Source organism: Gymnodraco acuticeps, unplaced genomic scaffold, assembly GCF_902827175.1.
Source record: "Gymnodraco acuticeps unplaced genomic scaffold, fGymAcu1.1, whole genome shotgun sequence".
In the NCBI taxonomy this organism is placed as follows: Eukaryota; Metazoa; Chordata; class Actinopteri; order Perciformes; family Bathydraconidae; genus Gymnodraco; species Gymnodraco acuticeps.
The window spans coordinates 359,019-378,588 of NW_022992231.1; the positions used below are offsets into that span (position 1 = coordinate 359,019).

Below are 19,570 nucleotides of genomic sequence, written 5' to 3' on the forward strand. Positions count from 1 at the left end.
CGAATGTGGGAAAGGTGACAAAAAAGCCCATAACTTGAGAATGACAACTCTTTTCCTCTTCAGATTTTCTGAGGTATGAACCAGGTGGCTGTCCTACATCACAAAATAGTCAGACAATTATTTAACTAACAAAATGCTGAATTTTAGTCCTGTAAACCTAGCTTTAGTTTAGACGGTAATTGTACTTTTGGTAATAGGAACATAGGATTCAATCACTTTTCTCTCATTTATTAGAAAAACAGTAATCCCTAAAAAATATACCATTACTGAATTGTCGGGTGCTATTGAACACTAACCAGTAGTTGTATGGAAATATCTGGCCATGGAATGAGAGAGAGATATGTCCCCATGAACACCGTGAGAACATTGGAAAAGACATGTCTAACTGTCTACCAGCATGTTGTGCACTCACTGGCTGTGACACAACAAATTGTACAGAATAGGAAAGACAATCAGCATCAGCAGGTTGTTTGTGACCCTGACCAGAGCTGTTTCAGTGCTGTGGGCGGAACGGAAACCGGACTGGAATTTCTCAAAGAGGCCGTTTAGTTGGAGATGGTCCTGAAGCTGGGCGGCAACTACATGTCTAACTGTCTACCAGCATGTCGTGCACTCACTGGCTGTGGCACAACAAGTAGTTTGTACAGAATAGGAAAGACCACAGCATTCACCAAACTCAAGACCCATCTCAGCGAGCTCAAAGATCTGGCCCATTTTGGACTCTCTGCCAGCTTGGAAGAGTCTTTGCCAGTCGCAAGAGAATTGGCGCTTCTGCTATATGGAAAAAAGAAAAAGGAAATTGGACTGATGTGCACAAACTTGGATGAACTGAGGTTCATAATTGCATCAACAACAGATGCAGCCTCGGAAAATCTGCCGCCAACAGAGGATGCATTTCAACAACATGTAAAGAGCAATGTTTCAGACAGCGATATGGTATCACAGCCTGAACCCAAACCCTTGTTATGGAGTCCTGTTGGCAAGGGGTGGATTGTCAGAGATGGGGCCATTCAACCAGGGGACACATTGACAGAATGTCAGAATGTGTCCCCTAACGTTTCTGAGGAACCTGACATTTAACATTATATTCTAGTATCTATATACTTGACCTCTCACAGAATTATTTGATGATTTATATACTGTACTTTGAATTAAGGTTCCAGTTGCAATAAAACCTGTACTATTTACACCTATGTTTTAGAGGCTTGCAATTTAGAACTAATACACTTGATTGTATTAGGTTACTCTTATTCTGACTATTTGGTGATGTAGTTCAGCCACCTGGTATTTCCCTCTCCAAATATAATGACCATCAGAGTAAGCATTCTTAATTTATAAGCTGTTGTGCCACTTATCCCCCATTCGGAATTTGACTGTATCAGAGAAGAGGTAGGCCTATGTCTAAAGACATCTCATTTGCAATAGAACTGTACCAAAGGCCTTGGCAGACAGATGGGACTTGAGGGCCCTTTTGAAGGCATCAAGCGTTGGGATGTTGCAGACCTCCGCAGGGAGAGCGTTCCAGAGAGTGGGGGCTGCCATACTGAAGGCTCTGTCCCCGAAGGATCGCAGGTTGGTGCGGGGGGCCAGAGTCTGAAGACCGCAGGTTCCGGGGTAGGGCATGTGGGAATTGTATTGATTTAATACAAGCAAGCCAGTGTTTCATTGTGTACTTTCAACTACAGTATATGGTCCGGCATGTTCAGCATTCACTGCATTCACTGTGATGTATATAAAATAAGACACTGATACCGTTTTCCTCAATGAACATTTATTGAACAAAACATCATTTGGAAAATCAGAGGGGCACCATTCAAGTTGGTCTGCTTAAAAAAAAAAAAACTTTTAAATTGATCCCAACAGTAAAATCAACATGATTTGAAATAAAAATGTAAGCAGCCAGGATTGACCTGCAAGAGGTTAAAGCCTATTTAAAAACTCCTCGGAATCCAAAGCTCTTCGGAATCTTTCACTGAAGTCCTTCAGCCTTTGGTGCGCTTCCTCACTCATGTTCTTGGTGAGGTCATGAGAACAAAGTTCCATCTCACTGATAAGACAAGATGGTATAAAGAAGTCATATGTAATATTATAAATTCACATGCATCAGGGGTTGTACACTTTAATGGAAATTGTATTAGCATTCTCTCTCAACATTTATACGTTTCCTTGGCTCTTTCAAGGGAAACCGAGAGTACAGCTGCGAGGGCGTGGACTGTCGCCTGTGTCATGAAGGGATTAAAGCCACACGTTTAACAGTTAGAGTAAAATGTAGACATCCAATAAAGGTTGTGCCATTCTGCAGGTGACAATTATGCCAGACCAATTGGCATCAACATTCTACCGGACATTGACCATGAGTTTAAGTGCAACATATGTAATTTTATATAATGTGTAGTCGACAAATAAAAATAAAAAGTCGGTGAAATCTAACCTCTGGCCGAAGCACATCCATGACGAATGCCACCTCATCTGTGAACCTTCTCTCTGTCTGTGTTTTCTCAACCACTTGTGAGAGGAATGACAACACTCGGTCCACCTGGTCATCATCTCCTTCTTTGCCCAAGGAGACTTGACTTGTCCAGTGATGATTGCCTGCAAATGCTATATTTTACTGGGAGAATGCTAAAAATACATGTATATTTCACTTTAATTATTTATATTGTGCTTAAATGAGTCCCTTTACTTAAACATTTCAATTGCAAACTCACTTCAAGATGTTGCAGTAAGCCTTTGTCCTGAGTGATACAATCTATTAACAAGCCACTGGTCAGTCTTCGATGGTGCTGAGCTTGTTGAGCCCTTTCCTAAAATGTAATTGACAATGCTTAAACATGTTAAATTCAACTCTGAATAAGTAATTTCCATGAACATTTGCACTTCCTTACTGACCTCAAGCATCTTGAAGATGCTGTTTTCGCCTTCCAGGCTTCCGTCTTCTTTGTCCATGGTAACATGACTTTCCTTAATGGGTACACAGGCCAAATATTATTTAGTGGAATGCTCTGAATATTAGATACTCCTGATACTAGGATGGGTTGAATGCAGAGTCTATATTTCACTGTGTCTGCTGTGCCGTGTACATATGACGCTAAAAAGTGGATTCAAAATCCTCAATTTCCATGTGAATGGCGGATAGTATGTTTGTATGCAATAAACTCCATTGCTGTAAGGCCTCTTGTTATAGGAGTGGTCCTCATCAGTGTCCAGGGGCATCTGTAGACAGTCAACCATTATTTTGACAGTGCTTTACATGCACGGTTTAACTTCAAAAATGATCCAGGCTCGATTCAGAATGACACAATACCACACAAAACAAATGTTGCATGTACCATAAGTTCTATGTAGTATGTGTTTTAGGAGTAGTAACCCATTCTGAAACAGGCACACAGGGTCATAGATACGTTGAGCGATACACTGACCATGGTGCTGCTTGCATGCGTCCTTTTACAACCGATCCTGAATATAGGTGGGACATTGTCGCTAAGGGTCGCCCTGCCTTTCTCACTATAGTGAACAAACTTCTTTCCATACCTGCAATTAAGACACATTTTCTTCACCAGAAGACTGAATTTTAGAGCCAGGTGTTCCCCCCAAATCTTCTTGATAATACAATTACAAATTCAAATGTTTTTGTAGCACTGCAGCATACCCTTCCAGTCCAAAGTTTTCCATCAGGATAACACACCACCACCTTCTCAGGAGAGACATGTCATGCTAAAGAAAGAGCACCAATTTTCATTAAGTTTGTTATAGCATTTTAATGTGACTTATTTCCTTAATACTTACAATGCTGAAGTCAAAGCTGGCCTCCATGGCAACATACCAGGCATACTGTAATGAGAATTTTATTAAGACATGCAAGACATAATGTACACGTGACGGCTTATAACTCAGTGAGAAAGTAGTCACACACCTCCAATAAAATGTGCAGGGCTGATAATGCCACAAGAAAGATGCACGAGAGGCCTACCTACGTGAACATTCCTTAAATCCTTTTATTATTGCACACCTTTTTATTTGCAAGTGCATAAAGTGAGAGAACATTGGGATTCAAACAGAACGTTTGTCAGGTCTAAGTGGTGGTGAATCTGTCAAGGAGAGACTCTGAGGCATGAACTCAATTGCACGACACAGATAGTGTTCTCAAAAAATAAAGACTTTACTGGAATTTAGCACAGTAATCAAAACAAGGAAAACAAATATACTCTTTCGAGGAAAACTAGCAAGTGATCAATGAGGTAGATCCGTGGGAAGTCCGTGAGGTAATCAGGAACGTGGGTCATAGTAAGACAACGAACTGACAATGAACAGGAGGAAGCTACCACAATATATACACAGGTAAAGGGGACACAGGTGGAAACAATCAGGGCGGGGAAAACAATCAAGGACGCAGGAGACAGAAAGGGGGGGGAGCGTGGAGGCCTGAAATGAGAGGGATGATTAATTAAGGGAATAAACATAAAGCACAGGGCAAAGGGACATGACAAAACTAACATAAAGAATACACTTTCACTATTAGTTTCCTAGACATGACAGAATCACTATTGCATGCATTTACAAATGAAAGGTGTTAAGGAGCAATTAATTGTGCCATATCACGGCCTTATCCTTACTCACCATTATCATGAAGACACCAGTCATTCCCATGGGTCTGCTTCGGAAGCCCCTGTATGAAGAAAAGTTAGTAAGAGCATAATAACTGAACAAGCATATATGCTAACTGAACGTTGAGCATGTCAAGCTAAGAGCTAAGATATATATATATATATGTATTCCATTCCTTTACATTTAATATTTAAAATACAAATTAGCTAAATAATACTAGATAAGTTTGCGCACTCATTATATACACTACACATTTTTCTTGGATTTGTTAACACTATATATATATATATATATATATTAGGGACTATAGTCCCTAATATATTTGTAGAAAGGCAGGAAATGGAATTGAATTGAGAAAATGTTTCATTGCGGAGGACCCCCTGTTTTGTGTCCCCCCCACTTCTCAAACCAAAGTTACACCCTTGGCTGTAGGTGTGTGACATGGTACAGTGTGTAGGTGTGTGTGTGGTACAGACGTGTAGGTGTGTGTGTTGTTTTGGTGTCCTATGCTTACTTTTGTAAATACAACTTTTGGCCCGTAATTTCAATTCCCCATTTCAGCGACCAGAGAGAGGGGTGGGGGGGGTATATCCAGTCTCTGATTGTGTTACGTTATTATGAGAGTGCTCTATACGTTTGATTCTGAAATTGTATATATTTCTATAAATATATGTGTGTGTGTGTGTGTGTGTGTCCGCATCTGTAGCCTGTTATTCTCTCATTAATACCGCACTGTGAATGAATCAAAGTAAATATAAGTCATCATGAACACATGTGTCCATCAGACAGAGGGCTGCTGTGCCTCCTGTCATCATTAATGGACGTCTCTTTAAAATGACCGCTCAGAGGAGAGGAGTTCTCATTTCTCTAACCGCCTGCTGCTTCCCCTCCTCTCTCCTCGGTTCCCCTCCTCAGTCCTCCGCTCGCATCTCCTGTGGGCGGGACTAAGTATCGAGGATAGGAGTCGAGGATAGGAGTCGAGGAGGGGAAATTAGAGTATTGAGAAACCTCTATGGTGTGGGGGGGCTTGCTGGTGACACTGTTGGTGATTTATTCAGAATTCAAGGCACACTTAACCAGCATTCTGAAGACTCTAAAATATAAATCATATTCTGGATCACTTTTTTGTTTGTGTTATTTTATAGTTTTGATGTCTTCAGTATTAATATACAATGTAGAAAATCATTTAAATAAATAAACTCCTTCCAATGAGAAGGTGTGTCCAAACATTTGACTGGTAAGTAAGTATTTGCATACTTCTTCCACCACAGCTGGGAAGTGTGAAGTACCCAATACAAACGAAACGAAACGACACACACACACACACACACACACACACACACACACACACACACACACACACACACACACACACACACACACACACACACACACACACACACACACACACACACACACACACACACACACACACACACACACACACACACACACACACACACACACACACACACACACACACACACACACACACACACACACACCCACACTTCCTCATTACAACACCAGCAGGTTGCTCCTTCCTGCTCCAGCCTCTTCACCTCCTGCAGACACAGTAAGGAACATGCACATCATGGAGGTGGTGGTTTTTGCTGTCGTGCTGCTGGTTTTTACAGGTGAGTGCTCCTAAATAATGTCTTAAAGTACAATAACTGTGTTATTTCTTATTATTTCTTTTGGAGAATGACAAAAAAAAGGTCCCAGGAGGATTTTCTTTTGTAATTTTGTCTAGTCAAAATGTCAAGAATAAAGTCAATTGTTCAATGTTAGTGCCAGGTGTAAATAGAGGAAGAAAGTAAATAAGAGGAGAATTACTTTTTTGTACTTTGAGAATAAAGTGAACAACGTCAGGAATACAATTTAGATTTTAAGTATACATTGGAAATGTTAAGAATAAACTTGAAATCAAGCGATTAAAATCAAACTTTCAGTATCAGTACTAGATATTAAAAAAAAGTTTATTTTAGATTTTTGAATTAGTAAAGAATAATATAATGGGAAAGTTGAATGTAAGAAGTAACATTTGACATAAGTCCCGGGTATAACAAAATAATTCAAAGGCAGTTTGACATTAAGAAAAATAGTTGAAATTCTGTTAATAAAGAAATAACTTCTCTTGTTAGCTCATATACTAAAAGATGAATATTTTACTGAACATTTTACCAGAAAAAGCAAAAAAACCCTCCTCTATCCTCTTAATTCAGCCTTGCCCTAACGCTTCCGAATGTAAGAGCCAATCAAGGTGTGTTTTTTCGTGATGCAAATAACAAAAAAGCAATGTCAAATTGCTCTTATCTACTAATGCTTAGTGACAGGGTATGACAGAAACGTCCTTATCAGCAGTCAGAGTTTCACTCAACATGAAAATCCGGACAAGCCTGTTTCCCTCGCCGTGTTTTCAGTCAACTTGTTTTCAATCACCCTTCTTTGGTTAACAAATTAATCTTCGTCAGTTTGATTCACCTCATGACACCTTTGTTATCTGTACATCATTTTGTTTTTACAACCTGCTGCATGTGTTTTTGTTTCTTAGTAAGCCTTTTGTTCCCTTCATGCCGCACATGCCAGCCTCTCCCTGTCATGGTTTTGGATTTGTTGTTTTAATTTTCCACCTTTTTATTATTTTGAAATGTTTTCCTCCTTGGCCCTTTCTCATTTCTCTAACTCCCCTCCTCGACTCCCCTCCTCGACTCCTCTCCTCGACTCCTCTCCTCGAGACTTAGTCCCGCCCACAGGAGATGTGAGCCGAGGAGGGGAACCGAGGAGAGAGGAGTGGAAGCAGCAGGTGGTTAGAGAAATGAGAACTCCTCTCCTCTGAGCGGTCATTTTAAAGAGACGTCTGATGGACAGATGTGTTCATGACAACTTATATATTTACTTTGAATATATTTATATAAATATACCATTTCAGAATCAAACAGAGCACTCTCATAATAACGTAACACTATCAGAGACTGGATATATCCCCCCCCCCACTCTCTGGTCGCTACAATGGGGAAAATAAATTACGGGCCAAAAGTTTTATTTACAAGTATTAAAAGTAAGCAGAGGACACCAAACCAACTGAGACCTGTCTGTCCGCTGCATCTTCACACTGTACAACACACACACCTACACACTGTACAACACACACACACACACACACACACACACACACACACACACACACACACACACATCACACACACACACACACACACACAACACACACACACACACACACACACACACACACACACACACACACACACACACACACACACACTGTACCACACGCACCTACAGCTCCTAAAGCATAATCAGGCTACAGCCTAAACTAAAGCAAATAAAGAGAGTAATGTAGGCGGGTCATTCTACAGAAAAGGTGGAATCTGGGTGATACAAATCTGCTGAAATATATTCCTTCTAAAAACATCTAAAACCTGTTAAATAGCAATAACTAACTCTTAACTTGATGAATCCACAACAAGTAGAGCTTAAAGTTTTTTTATTTTTTAAATTATTTTTATACTTATAAAGTATAGGAATGTCACTGGTGTTACGCGTTACCAGGAAGAAGAGTAACACCAGTGACAATTTGGAGAAAACACTACCATTTTAACAAAATGGCTGCAATGTGTCAGACCAAATGTGGCTTCAGTCAATATCAAAATCGTTTAACTCTTCAATAAAATACATTTTCCCATTCAAATGTTCACCCCTAGGGCTATGCAATGAGTAACACTAATGACAGACTTGAAAGACGCACGTAAAATGTGAAGATAAAATGACACCTTTAACAAACAAAGTAAGAAGTATCTGACTTTCCTTATGTCTTTGTCCACTGCACTGCCTCAAATGATCTCTTGTTACAGGAGGCACTTCAGAGACAGTACATTACTTCAAAATAAAAGCGTTTTGTGTAGCAGTAACACCAATGACGTAATTTTGGATGACTGACATTTATTTGATATTATTAATAATAATTAGCGTTTTTTTTTACCATTTCAGTGTTATATGTAATGCTTGTAATGTTATGTAAATATAAATTAGATTTATTTAAAAATCTTTTAAATTAAAACTATAGGCTCCACTTCCATGTATGATCAAAGTGACAAGGCAGTTCCTTGAACTTGGCATTTTAAATAAATTGCAATTTACGTATAAAACCATTTTTTATTTACTTTTATTTAGTACCATTGCAAAGAGCATCTCTATTTATTCAACATATATAATGAATGTGAGTATTAGGTCAACGTCATGTATTTTGGTGTCTGCAAAAGTAAGTGACAGCACTTCCACCTTTTCTGTAGAATGACCCAGGCCTGTTCTACTGAGTGATATATATTATACACACTGCTCTGCTTTCTGCACGGACCTCACAGCTGTTTTCTCTGTAAACATCGCGTTGCGATGAGAGCAGTTAATAAAATAATATCCAGGGGATGCATGCAGAGCTGTCATTGGCTGAGATAAGTCCGGCCGTGCGTCACGACTCTTTGAAACATCTCTGTTCCCGGAAATGCCTCCACGAAGGAGCCGTGGAGGACCGTGGAGGACCCATCAGTGTATCCTCGGTTATAGCTCCTCCAGAGAGCCTCCTCGACGCTCGATCCTCGGTCCTCGAAGTGCATTTAGAGAAATTAGATGTCCTTCAACATGGCGCGCTGAAATTCATTTCCGGGTCACTACCGGAGGACCGAGGAGTCGAGGAGGGGGATTTGATGAAATGAGAAAGGGCCCTTGTGTCTTGTCTGGTCCTGCTTCCTGTGTTTGCCTCCCTGGGCCCTTCTCACTTCGGTTAAATGGATTCCTTGCGTCCCTCACTTGCGTCGTTTCCCTGTGACTAGTCCCTCCCACCAGGGAAGCATGGAGAGACGCAAGGAAACCACGAGAAGCAGGGGAATGAGTTTTAAGAGCAATGGGACGTCCTTTCCTCCGGAGCGTCACGTGAAGCGACGTCCGTTTGTGATGACGCTGCACAGCTGATCGTCTGACAGCAGCTCTGTCCCCCTTATTTCCACAAACACCCCCGCCTCTGTTAGTACACATTTACTGACACAAACATTTGTATCATCTGTTGTAGACCCAAATAAATAAAATCAAATAAGAACTCATTCTCAAAAAAGATAAACGCCATTCTTAAAATGTAAAATGAAAAAAGCGATCATGAAAATGTTTCCAATAAATGAATAAAATGATTTTTGACCACTTTGTTGTTCAGATATATCACATATTTGTAACTAAATGAAACATGAATTGAAACAAAACACAGTATAAACTGAGGAGTGACTCTCGTGAGTTTCATGTATTTTCTTCACTCCGCTGGGAAACTGCTCTCATGTCAAGAAGCATCAGATCAGTGCATGCACTGCATCGTCCAATCAGTGAGCGATACACAGTAAGGGGGCGGGGCGAGTGTCTGAGGATTTCATCAGAGGATGGTCTGGTGGTTCCTCGGTTATAGCTCCTCCATTATCGCTCCTCCGGCAGAAATAAGGCCATTGGGACGCTACTCAAGATGGCGCAGACAAATCAACTTCCGGTGAGACCGAGACCGAGGAAATGAAAAATAAGAGAAGTGAGAAGGGCCCCCTGTCGTTAGTTTCCCTGGTGTGTTTGATTGTCTCATTGTGTTCACCTGTTGCCCTTGTGTTTCTCCTCCCCTGCCCAGCTGTGTCTTGTCCTGTGATTACCCTTCTGTGTATTTAGTATTGTCTTGTCCTGTGTTCCATGTCTGTTCGTCGTCGTTTCATGTCCCTGCTACCTTGTCTCTTCATGTCCTTGTTCCCTGCCTCGTCTATGCTTGTCCATGTCTCCTGCCTGTTCCCGTCTGTCGTGCTCCCCGGTTTTGGTTTTGTTAATTAGTTTCTTGTTTTTCATGTCTTCGGCTTTTTTATAATAAAGCTCGCTTTTTGTTAACAAAGCTTTTTGTATGTTTTAACTGCACTTGGGTCCTATTTTCCCCACCCTGACACTCCTATTATGCAAAGTCACAAGACACTGATAGACCTGCTGGTTTGGTTTCCTCTAACAATGTTCTTATGAGAAATGTAATTAACACAGTCACTAACAAATGATATCACTATGCAAACTAAACAAGCAAACCCTACAGCTTCCCATGAGTAACCAAATAATGTTGTTGTCCCTCCCACAGGATGCAATGCACAGTCAGATGGTGAGTAATGCTCTTATACCTTTTTTTAATTCTTATTTATTAATTTATTTGAAAGGTTTCATTATTATTATTATTATAATCATTATTAGAGCTTTTATTGTTCCCTCATTGCTTGCAGTCTCTTTATAATTTACAAACATTAACTCATTCATTTACATAGTTACCCCCCTTGGTTTGCATATTGTAATAACAAACATATTTCAATCTTTTTATTATTAGTCATTTTTCTTTACTTATTTATGTATTCTTTTTTGTGTCTTGTGAATAAAAAGAGGTTAAAGGTGCTCAAGACGTACATGTTTTAAAACTTTTTAACCCTGTTTAATGTCCTAATATTAGAAATAATAAAAAAACGAAACTACGCTTAATAAAAGGTAAAAACGACACTTATTAAAGATGTTAAAATTACTGCTAAATAAATAACGATGATAATAAATAATGATGATTAAATAATAGTAATAATTATACTTAATTACTAATAATAACATAACAACAATCAAGAACCTGGCAAAAATAGATAACAGATCAGCTAGCAAAGCAAGTGTTAAAAGATTGCACAAGTACCACTGAAAAACATTAAAGGTCCCATATTATACTATATTTGAACAATATATTATGGGGTCATATCTATACAAAACATATCTCTGAAGTGTTTAGCTCCAAATACATTGTAGCCATGCCTCATACCCCTCTATTTCAGCCCTGCTACAAAAGTGCTGATTCTGGGTCAGTAGCTTCATATATCTCAACTTTACTCTAAGTCCCTCTCGTAGACATCCTGCTGAATACAGACACACAGCTGTGGGAGGGGATTCAGCTAGCCGACTGCTGTATGGGGAGGATAGGTTGGGCCACATTTTAGTAATGTATTCATGACCGCAGCAAATCTGGATCAGCTCCATTGTACCCCTGTTTTTAGAGATGCGGGTAAGGAGGCAAAGAGAGAGGGTTTTATACATATTTATGTATAAAATACATAAAATAGTGGATTTTGGATAATAGGTGACCTTTAACACTAATTAAAAAAAACAGACAAGAGTTAGAAAAAACTTAATTAAAGCATCACAATCAGGAATTTACATTGCATTTTGATGAGTGATAAAAAATAGACAAACGATTCTCTACTGTACAGTTTTTAATTTTGTCTCATCTGATTTGAATGAAAACTTTATTACAGACTCAGGGTCCAGATAAAAGACAAGGCATTACATATAATAAATTACATACACAGCATAAAAATAATTCATAGTTTAAGAATAATTTAAATCAGTGTCCTACAAAGAGACAACTATACAAATGTCTCCACAGCTGCGATTGGTAGCGTGTAGTACTACACCTTATGTTCGATAAGGCCAAGAGGATTTCATTATCAGAGTCATTAAGCCGGCAAATACATTTATACATAAGATTTCTTAAAGCAGCTTGATTTGATTTCACATGTATATAGGTTACTAATTCCTGCATTTAATTTTATCCACTTGTGTTACATGCAACAATTCATTTCTTTATGTTTTCATGTCTTAAGTATAATATATAGTATTTTTGGAGGAACCTGGGACTTCACTTTCATTACAAACAACACATCTTTTGAAAGCTAAGCTAATCACCTGACTCTATTCCCTATCCATGTGAGCATCTCAGTCTAAACAACAGTATTTCACAAAATGTCAAACTGGCCTGAGCGCACTGAATAATATGGTGATATTTATTGAAGAAACTTTTCTCTGAACCCTGATGCACTGTGTCCCTGCAGTCTGTGGCATCGCACCGCTCAACACTAAGATTGTGGGGGGGGAGGCTGCTCCTGCAGGCACGTGGCCCTGGCAGGTCAGCCTGCACCGTAACTTGAGACATATCTGTGGAGGCTCTCTGATCAACAACCAGTGGGTGCTGACTGCAGCTCACTGCTTCTCCAGGTGAGACACCACTCTGCACCTCACCTGTCCAAACCATAGGTCCTAACACAGTCTGCTAACACAACAAAAAGAGTGTGTACTGAGGGTTTGGCAGGGAACATTCAAATCAGCATGCTCTTCTTTGTGTAAAATATAATGTGAAAATGTTCAAAAAGCTGGGTAAATAGATTTCATGGTTCCAGAGTAACTGCTTCTCCTTAAAACAATGTTAATGATAATGTTGAGGATTGTGAGGGGGGCATTTTTGGCTCATTCCTCACTATTTTCAAAAAGCAAATGGGTGGTGGAAAAAATAACTTAGTCTAAAATACTCCAAGTAAAAGTCCTGAGTTAGACATATTTTGCTCATTTTCAGGTTCATATTTGTATTTTGTGCCATGTTCAGAAAGGTCTCTGTCTGAAACCAGAGCCCAGTCTGCTCTGATTGGTTAGCTGGCCGGCTCTGACGTGATTAGTCAACCGCTTAGAGATGTCCCACCACTTAGCACGTACAATGTGTTGGAGCGCTAGCCAATGGAACCCCGAGTAAACAAACGAGTCTAAAAAGAATCAAATCTAAAAGTAATTCTTATGCTGAATGGATCTTTTAAAAGTTTTGTATTTTTATAGTTTTAATATTTATAACTAACAAATACATAACGTTTTTTTTGTTTTAATCCTTCAATGCAGAGAAAAGTTTGGATTCTATGTGTACTACTCAGTAAATGATTAGTATAGTACAAAGTGGCAGAAACTTGTAATACTCTGGCAGAGTACAGTACTTGAGAAAATGTTCTTAGTTACATTTCTCCATTGGAAACAGTCAATGGATTAATGGATAAAACAATGAGAAGCATGGGCGGATCTGGGGGGGGTTGTATTTGTCTCTTTTAATAACTGTGTATCTCTTTGTAATCTTTTGTGTCTCTTGTCATTTCCCGTTGTATTAGTTTGTGTCATTGTCTTGCTTTGGTCGTGTTGTGTGTTTGTGGTTGTTTTGCCCTGTTGTGTAGATATTTTGAGTCTATTATCTTTTAATTACCTTTTTTGTGTGTCTTTCTAATTATTTTGTGTCTTCTTGTTGTCTCTTGTGTCAGTTTGTAATAGTTGTCATCTTTCGTTTTTTATTTATTCTCTTTGTCATCGCATTTTGTCTCTTTGTAGTCATTTTCTGTATCTTCTTCAGCATTTTAGGCCCCTGTTCATAATGCATCATCCATTTGATCTGACCTGAGTGCTTCCTTTGCATCTGTATTGAACATGTTGTCTCTGTTTCTCAGCTCCAGCACTTTTGGTTATACCGTGTATGTCGGAAGGGACACCCAACAACTCTCCAACCCAAACGAGGTGTCCCGGAGCCTGTCACAGGTCATCAGACACTCAGGCTATGACTCAACCACAAGCGATAACGACATCGCCTTGTTGAAGCTGTCCACACCTGTGACCTTCACAAACTACATCAAACCCGTGTGCCTGGCCGAAGACGGCAGCACGTACGCTGCCGGGGCGACCTGCTGGGTCACCGGCTGGGGAACCATCCGGAGTGACGGTGAGAATTAATTTTATTAAAAAAAATACTATACAAACGGGGAGTAATGGATAACATGGTACGGGATTACGTAATCAGGATACATAAACGGTAACTATATTCCCCTACAGTTAAATAAAAAAACAAGTAATCAGATGACTGGTAAATGTTTTTTGAAATGGGGATTACTAGCAGGATTACAATGTTATAAATCTTGTATAAGTAAGAATGATATATTATACGAACTATCTGAATTTTCTTTTTGCATTTCATTTAGGCTTATTTAATTTTTTTCTTTAAATGGACACATGATTTATTAAACAAAAATACTGTGTTTGCATTTAATAAATGTGTTAAACTAAAAACATTTATAAACTTTACTATTCTTTAACCTAGCCTAAGAAAATAAGAGGATATTGATATTTACTCTATTTATTTGCATTGATATTAAGGAAATCCAAAAGTAACGAAAGTAATCGGGTTACATTACTTTTAGATTGTGATACTCAGATTACGTTGCAGATCATTGTTGTACTACAGGTATCTAGTAAAAGTACCCCTCCAATCCTGTATACAAACCAGAAATACTCATCAAAATGTGAAACCATGTGCCAGGATAGTAATAATATTAATAATTTATTAGCAGCTTTCTGATGATTCAGGAGTTAATGAACTCAGTAAACTGTTTATAATAAATGTGAAATTGACTTCTGCCTAAATGCACCTATTTTAGCCTCTTCAGGCCACACCCCCAACCAGTGATGTCACAACAGGTGTTTTCCACCAGGGACACTGAAATAGCAGACACTCCCTCTGGTGACATTCGCAAAGAACTGAGTCATCCTGCAAAAGCCCTGCTACTTGTATTATCATCCTTCATCAGACGGACGTCTTTGTGTGCGGGTGAATGTCAATGATCTGGCCAAACTGGAATGATCTACGTACGTACTGCTTGTTGTTGGTTTCGCTAAGGGCCCGAGGGAGTGCATTTATGCCCACAAAGTTATTTGGACCAGTAGTTCAACCCGGAGAGACGTGATGTATGGAATACATATTTATTGTTACACGTCATATGAATAAAATGATTGCCATGATAATACAACAGGAGAATGGAATAGTGTTTGGCGATTAGGACCCGGTTTGCAGGATAATCATTCAGGAGGGAAAGAACCGCTCCGATGAAATCCCCGGGGTCTAGACACTGGTGATGGTGATAAGTAGGTGGGACCGGTCTGAAGGAGGAAGGTTTTAGCTTTGTCCTGGAGGAGACGGGAGGCGAGAGGGGTGGAGGAGGGTTGCGTGTGGTCACCTGAAATGACAACTGACAGGAAGGAAGAGCAGGCATTTAAGGAATTTAACATGTGCAGCAATTGGCTGTTGAGGGGTGACGCCCACGCATTTAATGAGGGGGGAGAGAGCAATAGAGTGATGTGTAAGTGACTCATTGTTAGGTCTTCCTTATTGAACTTGCGCTAAAGCTTTCATTTCTGTAACAAACTGACTTAAACTGGTCTGTCTGGTCAGACTTGTGTTGGCATTGTTGCTTAGCCCTAAAAGTGTCAAAGAAGAAGAACTGTGTAACGTCAGATATTAACCCTTACTTATCAGGGTTAATGCTCATCAATTCATTTTCTAAGTAATCTAGGTCATTGTTAACACCTTAAAAAATCGATAAAAACGTTTTTACTATGAACCAAATTTTCACTATCGTGATCGTCCGCCATTTTTCTGTGATATGACGTTAACTTGGCAAATCCTTTAGTTAAAAAAAATGCTGCTTATCTTCTGGTGGTAGTTCTGAATTTGCACACACTCCCTAGAGGAGAACCATTTAAATGGACCTATACGGCAATGCTGATTTGAGTTGTCCCAAGGCCAAACATATCAAGACTCTTTAGCCTTTTTTCCAGAATGGTTAAAGGTAACATGTCCCAACCCATACTATGTCATATGCAGTATTCTTAAAATACCAGGATGTACAACTGCATATATGGTTACATTTTACAGTAAGGCTGGCCATTCATGAGTCATGACCCACAGTCCTTTGCACAGCATATGATCAAGATGGTCAAATTCGCAGTATTTCCCAATAGCATGCACACATGAAACAGTACGTGCTTTTTAAAAAAGGTGGCTGCGATTCTTATTAGAAGTTAAAAAGAGAGTATTACATTTGGAAAGCGACTGTAGTTTTTGTGTTTTTAAAAATCTAAATCATTTTTTAACTGCTTACTGTAATTTATATCAAACAACCAGGAGAAAATATATTTATTTTTTTTGGGACTTTTTTTAGCAGAGTATAATCAATTTGATGCTCTTTGTGTGAGCAGGACAGAGAACTACATTGTATGTTTATGGTAATAATGAAGGACCATACTTAATACTATTTATTTGTTTTTCTTCAGTTTCACTCCCGTTCCCTCAGCGCCTGCAGGAGGTGAGCGTCCCCATCGTGTCCAACACGCAGTGTAGCGCCTCCTATGATACCATCACAAGCAACATGATGTGTGCAGGTCTGGATGAGGGAGGAAAGGACTCCTGTCAGGTGAGTCCGCTGAACTGTCCTGTGTTTGGTGTGCTTTGCGAGAGTAAGAGGGATCAAAGCTGGGCTATAGGCTCAAGTACAAGTCCCTCAGAGTTGTACTTGAGTATATTTCTTGAAAGTAAATGTACTTAATATCTTAGTCTGCTGCTGTTATAACCCACATGTCTGGCCTCTACAGGGGGACTCAGGCGGCCCCTTTGTGAGCAAAAGCGGCTCCAGGTGGGTCCAGGCCGGAGTGGTGAGCTTTGGAAAAGGCTGTGCTCTGGCCAACTACCCAGGAGTGTACACCCGAGTGTCGCAGTACCAGTCCTGGATCAACACTCAGATCAACAGCCCAGACAACAGCACCCAGCCGGGCTTCGTCACCGTCACAGCGGACGGGTCGTCCTCTGGAAGCACTCGTCTGGCTCCTCTCTCTCTGCTGCTTTCCTGCCTACCCGTCCTCTTCTCTCTCTTTGTGCTCTCATAGGACGTCTAGAGGTCATTCTTCTCATTCTTTAAAACAACCAAAATAATCTGCATATAAAGTGAAATATTTTTATTTCAAGGAATTTCCCTGAACAATTTACGGAAGTCCTCAGAAGCAAGTGAGAATTTCCTTTCTGGTGATCCAAAGTCTGTGTTTTAATGGGTTTTTTTTTAAGGCCATCTTGGGGAAAAAGTTTGCTTGGTAAAGAAAATTCCCCCCAAAAATGTTCAACTATATAAAATAGATAAAAAAGATAGTTTTAAAAAGGTGTTTGTTGTTATAATGGGTTACTATTTTCAGCGACAATAGGCTGAGATTGAACATTAGCCAATAATATAATAAGGATTAAAATCATTCATGTATTCTCCCAGGGTAGTTTTAAGACATTTCACCTGGAAGAAAACAAGATTCCTTTTAATCAAATTAATACAGTAATAAGTAATACACACTTAGACAAATTCTCCTGACAAAAAAAGTCCCCTGCTTAACTTTGTTCACCTGATACACAGATATGAAAAAGTGACATTCCAGAAAGTTGGTCATGTTAATTTCTATTCTCTCCTATTCTTAAATCATAATTACAGGAGAGAAGACATTGTAGATCCTAAAAAATGGAACACCAGATTTGTTTTCCTCACTTGCATCTCAGGGCAACCAATATCAAGACTGACACTCGTTTTTAAAAAAACAAACATAATAACTTTGCTCATTCTGTTCTCAATTAATCAAAGGTATTTTCTTTACAACGAGAGAGATAAGGCAATATCTAAATATACTTTTGGCATATCCTTTCTTTATTCTTCCCTTATGCTATACAACTTGTATGCAGCAGTTTTGCACAAAACATGTAGTTCAGAAGAATATAAACATCTAAAATGTTATAACTCAAGGATATGTAGCATAACGTTATGTCTGATGTGTCGTTAGTTTTTGTTGGGGCTGCAAATAACGATTAGTTTCTTTAAAGATTTGAATGCAGATCATCTTTCTTGATCTAAATCGATTTTTTTATAAAATATTTAAAAATTGTGAAGAAAAGATATAACTTTTGCACTGACGGTGAATTGTAGGGTTAACAAACCTCTGTGATGTGAAAGAGGCAATACTAAAGACATGTATTTGTGTGATTATACTAACATTAATCTCTTTTAAATTAATTACTGTATCTTATGACACATTTTCTAAAATGTTTTGTACTGAGCAAATGCAACGGTGATTTTATTCAAGCTTTAAATACATGAAGTACAAACATTTACAATACATCATTTTAAATTTAGTCAAATGTTTAACTTCATTGAGATTCCAAATGACACCAATAAATCACAAATGAAATGTGTATGTCTGATTGAATATATTATATAAAAAATATATTAAAATCTCTAGTAAGATTTTTTTGATTATGAAGTTTTCTGATCATTCGCTTGGAAAAGGAAAAGTAGCATGGATAAAGTAGCAATAAATGCAGGGACGTGCACAGGTACGGGCTAATGTTGCCAGGGCAACGGCCCGTTTTCCCTTTTTGGCTGACCTGCCCCTCTGGAGAGAGCGAGGTTTTTGTTTTTTGTTTCTGTTGTGGTCGAATCAACATGATAAGCCCACAATTAGTATTGTAGTGTCTCGCTACGGGAAACACACCAGCTTCATTCTTCTTCTACTACTTCTTTGACTTCTTCTTACATCTAATTGCCCGCGAAATGATGAATGAAGAACTCGTTTCAGTGTGAACTCATTCCACAGTATGACCACAAAAGTGTTTTAAACCAGGTAGGCCTACGTTTTTAATATTTATGTTCTATATCGCTAAGTGTGTGATTACACATGTTACGTGTTTGGGGCAAAACAATGGACTCCAGTGAACGCTATAGAGGTTTCTCAATACTCAAATGTCCCCTCCTCGACTCCTCGGCCGTTTCTCAAAGTAGATATCTACAAACAAAGAGTCGATATTTTTCTAAGACCATTTAGTGCTTCACATAATAAAATACACAACGGCTGTAGCCTGATTATGCTTTAGGAGCTGTAGGTGTGAGTGGTACAGTGTGTGTGTGTGTGTGTGTGTGTGTGTGTGTGTGTGTTACAGTGTGTGTGTGTGTGTGTGTGTGTGCAGTGCAGTGCGTAGATGCGGCGGACAGACGGGTCTCAGTTGGTTTGGTGTCCTATGCTTACTTTTAATACTTATATAACTTTTGGCCCGTAATTTCAATTCCCCATTTCAGCGACCAGAATGAATGAATGACAACTTTATTACAGACTCAGGGTCCAGATAAAAGACAAGGCATTACATATAATAAATTACATACACAGCATAAAAAGAATTCATAGTTTAAGAATAATTTAAATTAGTGTCCTA

General features: G+C 39.1%; 1 protein-coding gene across 1 annotated transcript; it reads left to right on the top strand.

Annotated features, from left to right (window-relative positions):
* The first annotated feature begins 6,104 nt into the window (after positions 1-6,104).
* LOC117539819 (serine protease 27-like) lies at positions 6,105-18,556 on the top strand. The gene is made up of 6 exons (XM_034206156.1): positions 6,105-6,242; positions 10,763-10,783; positions 12,537-12,699; positions 13,959-14,227; positions 16,612-16,751; positions 16,930-18,556. The coding sequence occupies exons 1-6, from the start codon at positions 6,191-6,193 to the stop codon at positions 17,218-17,220; spliced, it is 936 nt and encodes a 311-aa protein (XP_034062047.1). The 5' UTR covers positions 6,105-6,190; the 3' UTR covers positions 17,221-18,556.
* Positions 18,557-19,570: the final 1,014 nt, after the last annotated feature.

Coding starts and splice junctions, on each gene's coding strand:
- LOC117539819 (XM_034206156.1), top strand. CDS start 6,191: ATGCACATCATGGAGGTGGTGGTTTTTGCTGTCGTGCTGCTGGTTTTT. Junction 6,243..10,762: donor CGTGCTGCTGGTTTTTACAG/GTGAGTGCTCCT, acceptor TCCCTCCCACAG/GATGCAATGCACAGTCAGAT. Junction 10,784..12,536: donor ATGCAATGCACAGTCAGATG/GTGAGTAATGCT, acceptor GTGTCCCTGCAG/TCTGTGGCATCGCACCGCTC.